The sequence below is a fragment of the Panulirus ornatus genome, chromosome 29, assembly GCF_036320965.1.
Source record: "Panulirus ornatus isolate Po-2019 chromosome 29, ASM3632096v1, whole genome shotgun sequence".
NCBI classification, from domain to species: Eukaryota; Metazoa; Arthropoda; class Malacostraca; order Decapoda; family Palinuridae; genus Panulirus; species Panulirus ornatus.
The window spans coordinates 13,787,540-13,806,838 of NC_092252.1; the positions used below are offsets into that span (position 1 = coordinate 13,787,540).

Genomic DNA, 19,299 nt, shown 5'->3' on the forward strand with positions numbered 1-19,299 from the left:
GTTTCTTATTTGGCATATGTTCAGCTTCTATACATTTCTCAAATTATAAATAAAAACAATACAGTAAACCCTCAATTTAATGCATTTCAGATTTAACGGACAGGGCAAATAATCTTTTTTCTATACTCTGTCACTGTCTCCCGCATTAGCGAGGTAGTGCAAGGAAACAGATGAAAGAATGGCCCAACCCACCCACATACATGTGTATATACATACATGCCCACATACGCACATATGCATACCTATATATTTCAACGTATACATACATAATTTTTTTTTCTATTATACAAATTCATCATTTCCCACATTAGTGAGGTAGCAGTAAGAAAAGACGACTGAGCCTTAGAAAAAATATCCTCACTCAGTCCCCTTCTCTGTTCCTTCTTTTGGAAATCAAAAATGGGAGGGGAGGATTTCCAACCCCCCGCTCCCTACATACATATACATACACAGACATATACATACATACACATGTACATATTCATACTTGCTGCCCTCAGCCATTCCCGTCGCCACACTGCCACACATGAAATGGCACCCCCTCCCCCAGCGAGGTAGCGCTAGGAAAAGACAACAAAGGCTACATTCATTCACACTCAGTCTCTAGCTGTCCTGTGTAATGCACCGAAACCACAGCTCCCTTTCCACATCTAGGCCCCATGGAACTTTCCATGGTTTACCCCCCCCCCCCCCCCCCCCCCCCCCCCCCCAAAAAAAAAAAATCAAACGGCGCACCACAGACATTTCATATCGCACTTCTTTTTGGTAGTGTGGGGTATACTTGTTTTGTTTCAGTTTCTGACTGCCTCAAGCTACCATGAGGTCAGTTTGTATACAGAAAACTGTGACTTTATTTATCAAACAAATTTGAAATCCTTACAATTGCAAATAGTGTACATGATAAAGGAGTCAAAAGAAAGTGTATGAAATGTACACTGTATCAAAAAATGGCCCATAGGTTACATTCTCGATTTAACGGCAGACTTTCGGCACTACTGGACAACCCTTTAGCCCCAATTAGTCTGTTAAATCAAGGGTTTACCTAAACCAAACAAGGACTTCTGTTTTTCAGCAAATAATGATTATCTGGAGGCACCCTCCTGAAATTGATAAAGTAGTGAAAGAGTTAATGGCAAAAAAGCATGACCACTTCATGTTGCTATGTATCACTTCAAAAATGGGTAAGTCAGGTTTAAGAGTTCTCGTGATGCTAAATGTGTGGTGGGGTAACAACTACATAAGTTTCATTTTGATCTGTTGCCAAGCTTTAGATATTGTGCAAGCAACTGCAGAGTTACTGTCAGAGACAGAGGCAGGGGTATCATTTCTGTAGTTTAGTTTCTCTTCAGTTGTTGTTAAAAATACACAACCTGTGGGGTTTGTCAGGCTGATGTTTTTGCAACATCTGCGTTTTCATTCAAAAATCAAAATTTCCAAAGAGAATAACCTTACAGAAAAAACCTAAATGAAAGGAATATTAATAAATGTATTAACTGAATGACTTTAATGAAAGGAAAAGTGAATTTTTCATTTGTATATCTATTTTCTATTATACTTTGTCGCTGTCTCCAGCATTAACGAGGTAGTGCAAGGAAATAGACGAAAGAATGGCCCACCCCGCCCATATACACATGTACATACATACACATCCACACATGCACATATACATACCTAAACATAAAAATTTTTCTAATGGTTAAAATAAAACTAAAAAGAATTCATTCTTTTCTTACCATTTTTGGGTACTTGAAGTGAGGAATTTCCCCACGGAAGACGTCATAGATTTGAGAGACATAGGAAATCATGCTCAATTTGTCTGGAACTTCACATTCTGCCATTTCAGCCCCCGTCATAACCTAAAGGATAACAAAATGATTACATCAGACACTGCAATAATATTTGACAGTACAAATTATAAATAATTCAAAAATATAAATCAATACCACAAAAGATAGATGCATTTCACAAGAACCATGTAGAAGCTGTGTAATCATATGTACTAAAGCATTTTTTTAAGTACACATGAAGCTGCTGTTATCTGTTCCTGACAGTACCTCAGTAAGGAGGAAGAAGCATGTGTGTAAATAATATTTACTTATTCATTTATTATTTTGCTTTGTCGCTGTCTCCCGCGTTAGCAAGCAGCGCAAGGAAACAGACGAAAGAATGGCCCAACCCACCCACATACACATGTACATACATACACGTCCACACATGCACATATACATACCTATACATCTCAACGTATACATATACATACACAGACATATACATATATACACATGTACATAATTCATAGTCTGCCCTTATTCATTCCCATTGCCACCCCGCCACACATGAATTAACAACCCCATCCCCCAAAGGTGCGCGAGGTAGTGCTCGGAAAAGACAACAAAGGCCACATTTGCTCACACTCAGTCTCTAGCTGTCATGTAATAATGCACCAAAACCACGGCTCCCTTTCCACATCCAGGCCCCACAGAACTTTCTATGGTTTACCCCCCCCCCCCCCCAAAAAAAAAAAAAAATCAAACGGCGCACCACAGACATTTCATATCGCACTTCTTTTTGGTAGTGTGGGGTATACTTGTTTTGTTTCAGTTTCTGACTGCCTCAAGCTACCATGAGGTCAGTTTGTATACAGAAAACTGTGACTTTATTTATCAAACAAATTTGAAATCCTTACAATTGCAAATAGTGTACATGATAAAGGAGTCAAAAGAAAGTGTATGAAATGTACACTGTATCAAAAAATGGCCCATAGGTTACATTCTCGATTTAACGGCAGACTTTCGGCACTACTGGACAACCCTTTAGCCCCAATTAGTCTGTTAAATCAAGGGTTTACCTAAACCAAACAAGGACTTCTGTTTTCAGCAAATAATGATTATCTGGAGGCACCCTCCTGAAATTGATAAAGTAGTGAAAGAGTTAATGGCAAAAAAGCATGACCACTTCATGTTGCTATGTATCACTTCAAAAATGGGTAAGTCAGGTTTAAGAGTTCTCGTGATGCTAAATGTGTGGTGGGGTAACAACTACATAAGTTTCATTTTGATCTGTTGCCAAGCTTTAGATATTGTGCAAGCAACTGCAGAGTTACTGTCAGAGACAGAGGCAGGGGTATCATTTCTGTAGTTTAGTTTCTCTTCAGTTGTTGTTAAAAATACACAACCTGTGGGGTTTGTCAGGCTGATGTTTTTGCAACATCTGCGTTTTCATTCAAAAATCAAAATTTCCAAAGAGAATAACCTTACAGAAAAAACCTAAATGAAAGGAATATTAATAAATGTATTAACTGAATGACTTTAATGAAAGGAAAAAGTGAATTTTTCATTTGCATATCTATTTTCTATTATACTTTGTCGCTGTCTCCCGCGTTAGCAAGCAGCGCAAGGAAACAGACGAAAGAATGGCCCAACCCACCCACATACACATGTACATACATACACATGTACATACATACACATCCACACATGCACATATACATACCTAAACATAAAAATTTTTCTAATGGTTAAAATAAAACTAAAAAGAATTCATTCTTTTCTTACCATTTTTGGGTACTTGAAGTGAGGAATTTCCCCACGGAAGACGTCATAGATTTGAGAGACATAGGAAATCATGCTCAATTTGTCTGGAACTTCACATTCTGCCATTTCAGCCCCCGTCATAACCTAAAGGATAACAAAATGATCACATCGAAAACACTGCAATAATATTTGACAGTACAAATTATAAATAAAAACAATACAGTAAACCCTCAATTTAATGCATTTCAGATTTAACGGACAGGGCAAATAATCTTTTTTCTATACTCTGTCACTGTCTCCCGCATTAGCGAGGTAGTGCAAGGAAATAGACGAAAGAATGGCCCAACCCACCCACATACACATGTACATACATACACATGTACATACATACACATGTACATACATACACATGTACATACATACACATGTACATACATACACATCCACACATGCACATATACATACCTAAACATAAAAATTTTTCTAATGGTTAAAATAAAACTAAAAAGAATTCATTCTTTTCTTACCATTTTTGGGTACTTGAAGTGAGGAATTTCCCCACGGAAGACGTCATAGATTTGAGAGACATAGGAAATCATGCTCAATTTGTCTGGAACTTCACATTCTGCCATTTCAGCCCCCGTCATAACCTAAAGGATAACAAAATGATCACTATCAACACTGCAATAATATTTGACAGTACAAATTATAAATAAAAACAATACAGTAAACCCTCAATTTAATGCATTTCAGATTTAACGGACAGGGCAAATAATCTTTTTTCTATACTCTGTCACTGTCTCCCGCATTAGCGAGGTAGTGCAAGGAAATAGACGAAAGAATGGCCCAACCCACCCACATACACATGTACATACATACACATGTACATACATACACATCCACACATGCACATATACATACCTAAACATAAAAATTTTTCTAATGGTTAAAATAAAACTAAAAAGAATTCATTCTTTTCTTACCATTTTTGGGTACTTGAAGTGAGGAATTTCCCCACGGAAGACGTCATAGATTTGAGAGACATAGGAAATCATGCTCAATTTGTCTGGAACTTCACATTCTGCCATTTCAGCCCCCGTCATAACCTAAAGGATAACAAAATGATCACTATCAACACTGCAATAATATTTGACAGTACAAATTATAAATAAAAACAATACAGTAAACCCTCAATTTAATGCATTTCAGATTTAACGGACAGGGCAAATAATCTTTTTTCTATACTCTGTCACTGTCTCCCGCATTAGCGAGGTAGTGCAAGGAAACAGATGAAAGAATGGCCCAACCCACCCACATACACATGTACATACATACACATGTACATACATACACATGTACATACATACACATCCACACATGCACATATACATACCTAAACATAAAAATTTTTCTAATGGTTAAAATAAAACTAAAAAGAATTCATTCTTTTCTTACCATTTTTGGGTACTTGAAGTGAGGAATTTCCCCACGGAAGACGTCATAGATTTGAGAGACATAGGAAATCATGCTCAATTTGTCTGGAACTTCACATTCTGCCATTTCAGCCCCCGTCATAACCTAAAGGATAACAAAATGATCACATCGAAAACACTGCAATAATATTTGACAGTACAAATTATAAATAAAAACAATACAGTAAACCCTCAATTTAATGGGTAAAATAATCTGTAAATTTGTTGGGAAACAGTAGCTAATTATGTGTGCCTTGGACAGACAGTTACTAGATAGTACAATTGTTACTAGTTTCTGTGGAGAAAAAATACTTACTGGAGGGATCCCAAAGTCCCTCTCCAAGATATCATATGCCAACTGGTTATTTTGAGCAATATCCTCTGGTTTCAAGGCTTCAAAGTCTATCAAGTCAGGACGGTAACGATGGATAATAGCACAAAGAACCCGACCATCCTGGAAAAAAATCAATATCTGCTGAACAGTAAACTAAAAAAAACATTGTAGAAGAAAGAAAGAACAATATAACTGCACAATCTGCTGCCTGGCTTCCCATGAAAAACTTGTGAAGTACTGCTCAATCACATACATGTATTTTAATACCATGTTCTGTCAAGCAATGTGCAATGCAGATTCTTCTACATTAAATGAAAAAAAAATTAAATCAGAATGAAAAATATTTACGCAAATGTCCAAGATATCTTACTTTTTTAATTAGATTTTCCTACTTTGCACTAAATTACTTCAGTATTTTAAGACTACATGCATTACTCTCAAGCTTGTGTAGCCTGCCAGAGGGCGCATCAAATGATCAATGATGCCAGGTAGGGTTTGCATTCATTTCAGCTATTTTCTCCAATAATTCTCAGAGTACACATATGTTTAATTCAAGCAATAAGTAATAACCTACAGAAGAGAAATTTGCAGAAAAATTACAAGAAAAAACACCATTTACCATATAATTTTGTTGCTCATAAACTAAAGGTAGACAAGGGTTGAGTGAAGATTCCATCTCCTTTATCAAAAACCCCAAAACAGCTGAAATATTTTAGGATAACACATAATATGCCATCCATATTGCCTAATTTGGGATCAAATTTACAACAATGGACTTTAATCTGGTGATTCATGGTTCAGAAACACCAATATTTGAATTTGTTTCTGAGTACAGCAAAAACTCTATGGCTTGGAAAACCTTTAATATCTATAAAGAGGCTTGTGGATGTTAATGTGCTGAGAGGTGCAACTGGAGGGATGTCTGATCATTATCTTCTAGAGGCGAAGGTGAAGATTTGTAGAGGTTTTCAGAAAAGAAGAGAGAATGTTGGGGTGAAGAGAGTGGTGAGAGTAAGTGAGCTTGGGAAAGAGACTTGTATGAGGAAGTACCAGGAGAGATTGAGTACAGAATGGAAAAAGGTGAGAACAAAGGAGGTAAGGGGAGTGGGGGAGGAATGGGATGTATTTAGGGAGGCAGTGATGGCTTGCGCAAAAGATGCGTGTGGCATGAGAAGCGTGGGAGGTGGGCAGATTAGAACGGGTAGTGAGTGGTGGGATGAAGAAGTAAGATTATTAGTGAAAGACAAGAGAGAGGCATTCGGATGATTTTTGCAGGGAAATAATGCAAATGAGTGGGAGATGTATAAAAGAAAGAGACAGGAGGTCAAGAGAAAGGTGCAAGAGGTGAAAAAGAGGGCAAATGAGAGTTGGGGTGAGAGAGTATCATTAAATTTTAGGGAGAATAAAAAGATGTTTTGGAAGGAGGTAAATAAAGTGCGTAAGACAAGGGAACAAAGGGAACAAGGGAACTTCAGTGAAGGGGGCTAATGGGGAGGTGAAAACAAGTAGTGGTGATGTGAGAAGGAGATGGAGTGAGTATTTTGAAGGTTTGTTGAATGTGTTTGGTGATAGAGTGGCAGATATAGGGTGTTTTGGTCGAGGTGGTGTGCAAAGTGAGAGGGTTAGGGAAAATGATTTGGTAAACAGAGAAGAGGTAGTAAAAGCTTTGCGGAAGATGAAAGCTGGCAAGGCAGTGGGTTTGGATGGTACTGCAGAGGAATTTATTAAAAAAGGGGGTGACTGTAATGCTGACTGGTTGGTAAGGTTATTTAATGTATGTATGACTCATGGTGAGGTGCCTGAGGATTAACAGAATGCTGGCATAGTGCCATTGTACAAAGGCAAAGGGGACAAAGGTGAGTGCTCAAATTACAGAGGTATAAGTTTGTTGAGTATTCCTGGGAAATTATATGGGAGGGCATTGATTGAGAGGGTGAAGGCATGTACAGAGCATCAGATTGGGGAAGAGCAGTGTGGTTTCAGAAGTGGTAGAGGATGTGTGGATCAGGAGTTTGCTTTGAAGAATGTGAGAAATACTTAGAAAAGCAAATGGATTTGTATGTAGCATTCATGGATCTGGAGAAGGCATATGATAAGAGTTGATAGAGATGCTCTGTGGAAGGTATTAAGAATATATGGTGTGGGAGCCAAGTTGTTAGAAGCAATGAAAAGGTTTTATCAAGGATGTAAGGCATGTGTACGTGTAGGAAGAGAGGAGAGTGATTGGTTCTCAGTGAATGTAGGTTTGCGGCAGGGGTGTGTGATGTCTCCTTGGTTGTTTAATTTGTACATGGATGGGGTTGTTAGGGAGGTGAATGCAAGAGTTTTGGAAAGGGGGACAAGTATGCAGTCTGTTGTGGATGAGAGAGCTTGGGAAGTGAGTCAGTTGTTGTTCGCTGATGATACATCGCTGGTGGCTGATTCACATGAGAAACTGCAGACGCTGGTGACTGAGTTTGGTAAAGTGTGTGAAAGAAGAAAGTTGAGAGTAAACGTGAATAAGAGCAAGGTTATTAGGTACAGTTGGGTTGAGGGTCAAGTAAGTTGGGAGGTAAGTTTGAATGGAGAAAAACTGGAGGAAGTGAAGTGTTTTAGATATTTGGGAGTGGATTTGGCAGCGGATGGAACCATGGAAGCGGAAGTGAGTCATAGGGTGGGGGAGGGGGCAAAAGTTCTGGTAGCGTTGAAAAATGTGTGGAAGTCGAGAACATTATCTTGGAAAGCAAAAATGGGTATGTTTGAAGGAATAGTGGTTCCAACAATGTTATATGATTGCGAAGCGTGGGCTATGGATAGAGTTGTGCGCAGAAGGGTAGATGTGCTGGAAATGAGATGTTTGAGGACAATATGTGGTGTGAGGTGGTTTGATCAAGTAAGTAATAAAAGGGTAAGAGAGATATGTGGTAACAAAAAGAGTGTGGTTGACAGAGCAGAATAGGGTATTTTGAAATGGTTTAGTCACATGGAGAGAATGAGTGAGGAAAGATTGACAAAGAGGATATATGTGTCAGAGGTGGAGGGAACGAGGAGAAGTGGGAGACCAAATTGGAGGTGGAAAGATGGAGTGAAAAAGATTTTGAGTGATTGGGGCCTGAACATGCAGGAGGGTGAAAGGCGTGCAAGGAATAGAGTGAATTGGAACAATGTGGTATACCAGGGTCGACCTGCTGTCAATGGATTGAACCAGGGCATGTGAAGCGTCTGGGGTAAACCATGGAAAGTTTTGTGGGGCCTGGATTTGGAAAGAGAGCTGTGGTTTCGGTGCATTATACATGACAGCTAGAGACTGAGTGTGAACAAATGTGGCCTTTGTTGTCTTTTCCTAGCGCTACCTCGCACACATGTGGGGGGAGGGGGTTGTCATTTCATGTGTGGCGGGGTGGCAACGGGATTGAATAAGGGCAGACAGTATGAATTATGTACATGTGTATATATGTATGTGTCTGTGTGTGTATATGTATGTGTCTGTGTGTGTATATGTATGTGTCTGTGTGTGTATATGTATGTATACGTTGAGATGTATAGGTATGTATATTTGCGTGTGTGGACGTATATGTATGTACATGTGTATGTGGTGGGTTGGGCCATTCTTTAGTCTGTTTCCTTGCACTACCTCGCTAATGCGGGAGACAGTGACAAAGCAAAATAAAATAAATAAAAATAGCTAAAAGATATAATATTTTGACCTCGCTCTTGATTTTAGCAATGGACTTCATTTCAAAACAATCAACTTGTAACTTAAAAACTGATACAACAAATGGTATTTTTCATACATTTTATAAAAAAATTCAAATCAGTAGGGTCTTGACAAATGCATTAATTAATGATCATTTACATACTCGGATAAATCTAGAAAAGTGAACTACCTGGCATTTGCAATCATACAATGCATCATTTTTCATATATTCTCCAACAAAGTTCAAATCATCAGGGGCATGCCTAAAGCATCATTTAATAATCATTTACATATTCAGAAAAATCTAGAAAGCAAGTGAACTACCCAGCATATGCAATCATACAATGCACATGACCAGTTAGCCATTTAAAGCATGAATTGGGAAAATCAGATTAGAAATATCCAAATTGTCATGACATGAGTGCAGGGCAAACAGCTTTTATTCACGATAATTTTGTTTTCTGTCATCACACTCTGAAGCAGTACACTGGTATGAGCTGAAACACACCATACATGCACAGTAACTATACACACAACCCAAAGAACCAAGGCTGGATAAGACAATCATTAATATTGAGAAAACCACAAATTTACTTATCATCATCACCCCTAATACTCAAAAACCTTAAAAAATAATTGTAAAGTTTACTTACCTTAAAAGAAGTGGTCATATCATCTACATGGATGGAACTATACATCACAACTTGCTTCTTGCACCACAACAGTAATGTATCAGGGTGTATGAAGGAGTCTGGAATAAGAAAAATTTCACTTTGACATTTCAATAACGCCTTCACTTAAAGCAATTCTAAAATATATAAGATCATTAGCACTTTGGCACACAAGGGGTGTAAGCCTTTACAGTAACCCAAAGTTGAAAGAGGCATAAAGAAAGTGGACAGTAGGTGCTTAAATGTTTATGATAATCATTATGCACTAAGTGCACAATTAGCAAGTGTACATAAGCTGCAGGGAAAACAAAAGAAAAAAAAAGAAAAGTAAGAAATTTTGTATATCAAACTGTCAAGTCTGAGTACAGATAAAGAAAACCTGAAAATAATATACCAACCATCACTGGGTAGAGGCAGGCACACGAGTCAAGAAGCAGATAAAAGAATTACAGCACAAGTCACCCTTGATGACCTTGCCCAACTTATGTTACAAAATAAAGTTAACCTACGTTCTGAGAAACATATAAGATAATGATAACCATTATGCCTTACAAAGACTTTTTTACATTCTTCTTTTTTTCTTTCATACTATTTGCCATTTCCCGCATTAGCGAGGTAGCGTTAATAACAGAGGACTGGGCCTTTGAGGGAATATCCTCACCTTGCCCCCCTTCTCTGTTCCTTCTTTTGGAAAATTGAAAAAAAACGAGAGGGGAGGATTTCCAGCCACCCGCTCCCGACACGCAAGAAATACGTGGGAAGTATTCTCTCTCCCCTATCCCCAGGGATGTCCCTTCCACTGGGGATATGAACCATGGCTTCATATATGTTTGCTAACTGATATCATATACACCAAACAATAAATTTCAAAACACCATCATCATTACTACAAGTTTATTGAGATGAATACTAATGGTTGCATGTAAATGCTTACAATGATCATCAATTTGGATTTTTTTTCACTTCTCTAAAGGGATTCATTCATAATCTTTTGCTTGATAAAATTATATATATCCATGGTCTCATTTACCTATATCCACTCTCTAGATGTGATGTGTAATACACCAAAACCATGGCTTCCTATCCCTTTTACCAGAACATCACCCCCTGTAAAAAAATTGCTTCAATTCACTTTATCTTGTGCACATCTTACGCCCTCTCACATATTCAGACTATGAGAATTCAAAACCTTTTTCTACTCCATACTTCAATCTCCAATTTGGCGTCCCCCTTCTCTTTGTCCCTTCCACTTCGCCTCACTCATTCTGTCCATATGTCCTAACCATTTCAACATACCTTCAGCTCTCTTAATCATACTCTTCTTATTACCACACCTCTTTCTTACAATTTCACCTCTTACTTCATCACACACTACATACATTCTCAAACATTTCATTTCCAACACATTCATCCAATTCTGTACATTCTAATTTAGAACCCAAGCCTCTTGTCCATACAAGACCATCAGGATTAATTTTTTTTTTTTTTTTATACTTTGTCGCTGTCTCCCGCATTTGCGAGGTAGCGCAAGGAAACAGACGAAAGAAATGGCCCTAACCCCCCCCCATACACATGTATATACATACATCCACACACGCAAATATACATACCTACACAGCTTTCCATGGTTTACCCCAGACGCTTCACATGCCTTGATTCAATCCACTGACAGCACGTCAACCCCGGTATACCACATCGCTCCAATTCACTCTATTCCTTGCCCTCCTTTCACCCTCCTGCATGTTCAGGCCCCGATCACACAAAATCTTTTTCACTCCATCTTTCCACCTCCAATTTGGTCTCCCTCTTCTCCTTGCTCCCTCCACCTCCGACACATATATCCTCTTGGTCAATCTTTCCTCACTCATCCTCTCCATGTGCCCAAACCACTTCAAAACACCCTCTTCTGCTCTCTCAACCACGCTCTTTTTATTTCCACACATCTCTCTTACCCTTACGTTACTCACTCGATCAAACCACCTCACACCACACATTGTCCTCAAACATCTCATTTCCAGCACATCCATCCTCCTGCGCACAACTCTATCCATAGCCCACGCCTCGCAACCATACAACATTGTTGGAACCACTATTCCTTCAAACATACCCATTTTTGCTTTCCGAGATAATGTTCTCGACTTCCACACATTCTTCAAGGCCCCCAGAATTTTCGCCCCCTCCCCCACCCTATGATCCACTTCCGCTTCCATGGTTCCATCCGCTGCCAGATCCACTCCCCGATATCTAAAACACTTCACTTCCTCCAGTTTTTCTCCATTCAAACTCACCTCCCAATTGACTTGACCCTCAACCCTACTGTACCTAATAACCTTGCTCTTATTCACATTTACTCTTAACTTTCTTCTTCCACACACTTTACCAAACTCAGTCACCAGCTTCTGCAGTTTCTCACATGAATCAGCCACCAGCGCTGTATCATCAGCGAACAACAACTGACTCACTTCCCAAGCTCTCTCATCCCCAACAGACTTCATACTTGCCCCTCTTTCCAAAACTCTTGCATTTACCTCCCTAACAACCCCATCCATAAACAAATTAAACAACCATGGAGACATCACACACCCCTGCCGCAAACCTACATTCACTGAGAACCAATCACTTTCCTCTCTTCCTACCTTCAATTATGTCTATCTTCACCCTCTGAGATAGTGACCTCACTTTCTACATATCCTTCAATTCTCCCAGGACCTTTGCCCCCTCATCTACCTTATAACAATGCAGCCCCATGGTGTAATGCACTGCCATGTACACTCCTAGGTATCTACAACACTCCACTTCCTCAAAGTCTTCATCATTAAACTTGTACACCCAACTAATCCGCATCTCTCCACTGTTAAACTTCATAACCTTGCTTTTATTCACATTTAACTTCCTTTTTCACATACACTCCCAAACTTAGCCACCAATTTGGGTAGTTTAACATCCTATATTGCCACCAGCACCAAGTCATCAAAAAACAATAACCAAATCAACTCCAAACCCCTCATCCTCACTCCCATCCCTGACATTATTGCAGAACTGCTCCTCTCTAAAAGATCCTTGCATTCAATACTCTCACCATCCCACCCATAACTAAATTAAACAGTCACTGGGACATCATACACCCATGCCACAGACCCCAACTTAACCAGGAATCATTCACCCTCCTCTCTTCCTACTCACACACATGCCTTACTGTCCTAATAAACACTCTTCACTGCTTCTAGTGGCTTCCCTCCCACACCATATATTCACAACAACTTCCACAGCGCATCTCTATCAACCCTATCATATGCTTGCTCAAGATCCATAAATGCCACAGACATATCCTTCTGTTTCTATAAGTACTTCTCACACACATTTCATTAAAGCACACACATGGTCCACACATCTACAACTTCTGAAACCACAATGTTCCTCCCCAGTCAGATGCTCTGAGCATGCCTTCACCCTCTAAATCACCATTCTCACATACAATATACCAGGTACACTTACAAATATATTGTGCAAGAGGAGTGTGTATAAGTAGGAAGAGAGGAGAGCAAGTGATTCTAGTGGAAGAATGGTCTGTAGCAGGGATGTGTGATGTCACTATGGCTGTTTAAACTTGTTTATGGATGGGGTTGAGAGGTAAATGCAAGTCTCAGAGAGAGGGGAGGGTATGCAGTCTTCAGGGGATGAGGAGGCCTGGGAAGTGAGTCAGTTGTTGTTTGCTGTTTGTTTATGGATGGGGTGGAGAGAGAGGTAAATGCAAGTCTTGGAGAGAGGGGAGAGTATGCACTCTTCAGGGGATAAGGCCCAGGAAGTGAGTCAGTTGTTTGCTGATGGCAAAATACTCGTGGCAGATTCAAATGTGAAACCGCATAAGTTGGTGATTGAGTTTGGAAAAGTGTGCGAGAGAAGAAAGGTGAGATTAAATGTGAATAAATGTGATGTAAGTTTTGAAAATTAAATGTCTGAGAGCAGTATATGGTGTGATACAGTTTGATCAAGTGAGTAATAAAAGAGTAAGAGAAAGGTGTGGTAATAAAAAGTGAGGTTGAGAGAAGAGGGTGGTGTGCTGAAATGGTTTGGACATAAAGAGATATGGAGAGACTGAATGAGGAGAAGTTAACAAAGTGAGTGAATGTGGACCTTTTACGTTCCTGACACTACCTCAGAAATGCAGGAAACGGTGATAAAGTACGATAAAATAAAATCACCTCAAGTGTGTTCAGGTGAAAAATTAAGAAATTGTTAGAAGCAATTTTCATCTACGTCCTCCTTTCATTCTATTACACTGGACTTAAGTTCAGGATGAGTGTGAGAGAAGCTGTAGAGGCTGTATGTAATTGATCTAACCCATAAGCTGGGACTAGAGCAATGATAATAATGTTTGCAATTAAAAAACCTCCAATAGCAAATTACCCCTTCTTTTCCTCTTCTTTGGTAGTTCTTCAGAGTTGACTAGGTGAGGGTTGGTGACCTCCTCAAGGTGGACAGGGTCATCTGTGTCATACAGGCTACGAACTTGGAAGGGGAGCACTGCACGCAAATTAATGGTGGGATACCTTGATACTGGATCCAAAGTATATGATGAATGATCTGAAAATATTCACATGTAAAATCAAATAAATTACGTGAAAAAATTTCCATGAGATAATTTCTCTGCCTTGTAGGAGTAAACATTTCAAAAAAAATTTTGCCTAAATCTCTCCTCAGTTCCAACATAAAAATAAAAACCAACAAGCAAGGTCACCATATTTCAATAAGTAAAATTAAATTTTAGGGAAAATAAAAAGACGTTTTGAAAGGAGGTAAATAAAGTGCGTAAGACAAGGGAGCAAATGGGAACTTCAGTGAAGGGGGCTAATGGGGAGGTGATAACAAGTGGTGGTGATGTGAGAAGGAGATGAAGTGAGTATTTTGAAGGTTTGTTGAATGAGTTTGATGATAGAGTGGCAGATATAGGGTGTTTTGGTCGAGGTGGTGTGCAAAGTGAGAGGGTTAGGGAAAGTGATTTGGTAAACAGAGAAGAGGTAGTAAAAGCATTGCGGAAGATGAAAGCTGGCAAGGCAGCGGGTTTAGATGGTATTGCAATGGAATTTATTAAAAAAGGGGGTGACTGTATTGCTGACTAGTTGGTTTCAGTTGGTAGTTGTGTTTCAGAGATGATGATGATCAGGGAAAAAGTTAGAAAGATGGTCTTCCAAAGAGGGAAGGTTGCATATGTGACAGCAAATGTTGCAAAAACACAAAAAATGAGCAGGGTTTAGGAGCAGTGTCAGTAGAGACGAAAGGGAGGCCAGTCAACTGAAGTCAGTCAGAAGGCCCCTCAGAACTACCCAGCCTTCCTTGACCAATAGGACCATACTGATTCAACTGGTGCACTATCATGGTTTAAATGATAAGAAGAAAAAACCTGAGAAAAGAACTGCATCAGTTATGTGCTGTCAAGGATTATGTTGAGAAAAAGGGTGAGAGTCTATGGACTGAATTCCAGCAACTCATGTTTAGGCGAGGCAGAGTAAAAGATAAAAACAGTCACCCTCGGCCAGGAAGAGGAATGAAAGAAGCAGCATAGTGCTGTGGCTAATTGTACTGCCATTACTAACATTCCCAATCTCTAAGTGTTAGTATTTCCTTGGTTAGTGGATACCTGCCACCTACTGCTACTACCAAACTATCATTTCAATTTCCTCCTCAAATTTCATCAAAAAGATCTAATAGACATTAGCATCTCAATGTCTTCTTTTAATTTCATTTAAAACCCAAAATTTCAGATGGATAACAATAATTCCTTATGTTCTATGAACAGACATGCCCAAGGACATAAATAATGTATCAAAACTACTTATATCCTATGCTGTCTACCTTAGCACCTCTCCCAACAAATGTATCATTATTATTTGTAATTATTTACTCATCACTCACCATTCATTCTAAATGTCCTTACCAACTCAGAATACACTCATCCAACCTCATACCTTATGTCTTCCCCACATCACTTTTTTCTTATCTTCCAAGTCATTTCACAGGTTAAGCACATCTACTACTCTTATGTTCAGAAAATCTAAAGTTTAACACTTCAATACATATGAGAGAAAACAAATGTAAATACATCTGTCTAGTATTAGAAAAGCACATTTTTCTGTAGCCAAAACAGAGTGATATGGTATGCCAAACACCTTCTGATAAACAAATCTGGATGAGGCTTGCAAGTCAACTGACTTCCAATATATATAAACTGAGTGCAGATGCCAAGGAGAAATGGATACATAATAGATTGTTGTTCATGAAATAAAATGCAGGCTATATCTACAATTGCCATCTTTGTGTTAACAGTATGGGGTAATCACATATGTATTAAGTTTCTTAGGTAATATTTCTCTCAAAGGCCTACTTAAAAAAACAGAAATGCTGGTAAATTTTAATTACACACTAAAAATCTCATTAAGATTTCAATCAATTTCTATCAATATACGCAAAGTCTTACAACAAAAAAATCAATTTATAACTGCAAAATGAGAATCCTCCTCCTTCAAATGTTGAAAGTTAAAGTTTTGTAATATGATAACAGATACTGTGTTTCAATAAAAACAAAGGGCTTTTATTTTTACCTTTACTAAGATTTTCTGGTGTTGTTTGTGCCAGAAGTCGGTAGATACTCTCTCTTTCTGCTAGTACCTCTAATGTCATCATCTTCCCAGAACACCATGACCGGATCATCCATGCAGCATCAAAACAGCTCAGAAATCCTCGAGCACAACCAGATCCAGTTGGCCAGAAAGGCTGCGGGTTAAAGACACATTATGACAAAGTGAAAAAGAAACCTATTCTAAATATCTATATCTCTGATGCCCATTCGCTCAGGGAACTCCCTGAAAGGGGTGGCCACAGCAAAAGAAACTCTCTAGCTGGTGAACTCTAGTGCTGCTTCTCAGCATTTACTGCCTCAACCTTAAAAGGCCAATGGAAGAGGGGAAACTCTTGTTTCCAGAGGCTCCAACCTAATACTTCTACCCTAGTGCTCCGACCTAACGTTCCTACCTAATGCTCCTGCATTATCATTAGTCATCCACTATCATTTTCTGTGATGGCAATCTGCATTTGCTCAAACTATCGAAGACAGATTATGAACCAATTCAAAGAACACCTTGTTTCAGATAAAAATCACATACATCTGTAAATATCAGGACATGTCCCAATAAGATGTTTTGATTGAATACTGAGGCTGAAAATATACTCAAGCAGCAAAAAAATTCTAAGGTTCTACTGAATGACTTGAAAATGTGGACCAAAGCATAACCAGATTTCTAAATTTGTCAAATTTTTTAATAGATAATTATCTACCCTAAATCTGGCAATTGTTATGCTTATAATAATTCAAAATTCTTTAAATATATTTTTCCAAGAAAATAGCACAAGAGAACCAATGTCATAATCTAAACATGAATTACATCTAGCTTCCACACCTTGAATGTACTACCTATCTTATCCATCACCACACCAAATATTCTCCACTAAAGTGAAATCCACAGAAATTTGGTATGGTGATGGGTAGCTCTCTTTCTGCAGTATTAAGTAATCTTTCCATAGAATTCTTTGAAACAAAATTGCTAAGGGATATCTTACCCTCTAAGACAATCTGGTTTAGGTATGTAGTTGCTGTTCTTTGTGTTTGGCCAACAAACAAAATTCAAAAACATTTCTCCCTTTACTTAACAAAGTACCCTCTATCAAATTTACTGTGGAAGTGGAAAATAATTGTATGTTACCAATTTTTGATTGCATGATCCATTGGTATAGAAATATGTTTAAGTTTAGCATATACAGAAAACTCACAATGTTTGTTCTAACATTCAACATCATTCAGCTCAAGATGTCATTCCAGTCAATGTTCCTTAGGGCATTACATATATGCAGTCCGGAATTTACTGTTGATGAGTTTGAGTACATTTCATAGAGTTAACTCCAAACCTCACCTGGATACCAAGAATCTTTTAGTTCTCCCTTCTAGTGATAATTTTATGTTACTCCCAAAGTTGCTTAAAACCTTTATTGTAAATGTAGCCTTAAGCAATAACAATATTATAAAGAACATTATAATGAAACACTTGCCAGAAAATTCTCCAGGCTGTGTTTACAGAATCTCTTGTAAAGGCTGTAATATGTCTTTAAATTGTGTAGACTGTTAAGGACCTCTATATTACATAAGTAACAAAAATATAGTACAAGAACAGGACAAGAATCAAATGATTTGTTTAAACATTTCAAATATTATGACCATTGTATTGACTGGAATAACCCTAATTCAGTTATAAACTGTAACTCCTTGGCCAAGAGAAATACCATTGAATCTGCTATCATTAAGTACACAAAGAATTGTGACATGAATATTGGTGAGGGTCTATACAAACTGGATAACTCTGTCGCTGGCAATATTGTCAACCAGTTCCCTGCCCTGTCCACATAATAAAATTTTATGACAGGCATTTTGCCAGACCCTAACACCAACAACCAGAAATACTTGTTCAACAATGGCGTCATAGCTTTGCCTCTTCTTTGTTTATCAACTAACTTGGCTGAGTCTTCTATCTCCTGATGATGTGATCATTACACAAAAGAGCACTTCCGAACTTAGGCATTTCATTTTCCTTGTGGTTATCAGCAAATACTAGATCATGCACACCACTGTTTGAAAGAATAGTGGTTCCAACAATTTCATATGGTTGTGAGGCATGGGCTATAGATAGGGTTGTGCGGAGGAGGGTGGATGTGCTGGAAATGAAATGTTTCAGGGCCAAAATCTTTTCCACTCCATCCTTCCATCTCCAAGTTGGTCTCTCACTTCCCCTTGTTCCCTCCACCTCTATCCTCTTTGTCAACCTTTCCTCATTCTCCATATGTCCAAACCATTTGAACATACCCTCTTCTGCTCTCTCAACCACACTCTTTTTATGACCACATATCTCTCTTACCCTTTCATTACTTAATCAAACCATCCCACACCACATACTTTCCTCAAACATTTCATTTTCAACACATTCACCCTCCTCTGTACAACTTTATCTATAGTCCATGCCTTGCAATCATGTAATATTGTTGGTAATGCTATTCCTTCAAACATACCCATTTCTGCTCTCTAAAATAATGTTCTTTTTCTACACATTCTTCATCGCTAACAGAACCTTTGCCTCCTCCCCCATTCTATGACTCACTTCTGCTTCCATGGTTCCATTCGCTGCTAAGTCCACTCCCAGATATCTAAAACACTTCACTTTCTCCAAATTTTCTCTAGTCAAACTCACATCTCAACTAACTTGTCCCACAACCCTGCCAAACCTAGTAACTTTGCCCATATTCATATTTACTCTCAAGTCTATCCTTTTATATGCTTTTAAAATCAGTCACCAACTTCTGCAGTTTCTCACTCAAATCAGCCATCAGTGCTGTAGCTTCAGTACTGAATAACAACTGGCTCACTTCCCAGGCCCTCTCATCCCTAACACACTGCATACTTGCCCTTCTCTCCAAAACCCTTGCATTTACCTCCCTAATCATCACATCCATAAACAAATCAAACAACTATGGGGACATCATAAACCCCTGCTGCAGACTGCCCTTCACTGGG

General features: G+C 38.6%; 1 protein-coding gene across 3 annotated transcripts in view; it reads right to left on the reverse strand.

The window, feature by feature from the left end:
* Positions 1-19,299, reverse strand: part of Mical (Molecule interacting with CasL) — a 305,178-nt gene that overhangs the window by 125,440 nt on the left and 160,439 nt on the right. For 2 of the 3 annotated variants that reach the window (XM_071679258.1, XM_071679257.1), the window contains exons 11-15: positions 16,286-16,457; positions 14,094-14,270; positions 9,669-9,766; positions 5,322-5,459; positions 4,989-5,111 (exon numbers count right to left, since the gene is read on the reverse strand). In XM_071679258.1, the coding sequence (XP_071535359.1) occupies positions 4,989-5,111; positions 5,322-5,459; positions 9,669-9,766; positions 14,094-14,270; positions 16,286-16,457 (708 nt within the window). Of the gene's footprint in view, positions 1-1,733; positions 1,890-4,988; positions 5,112-5,321; positions 5,460-9,668; positions 9,767-14,093; positions 14,271-16,285; positions 16,458-19,299 lie in introns of those variants that run through there. The other variant, XM_071679259.1, reaches the window with a different exon arrangement.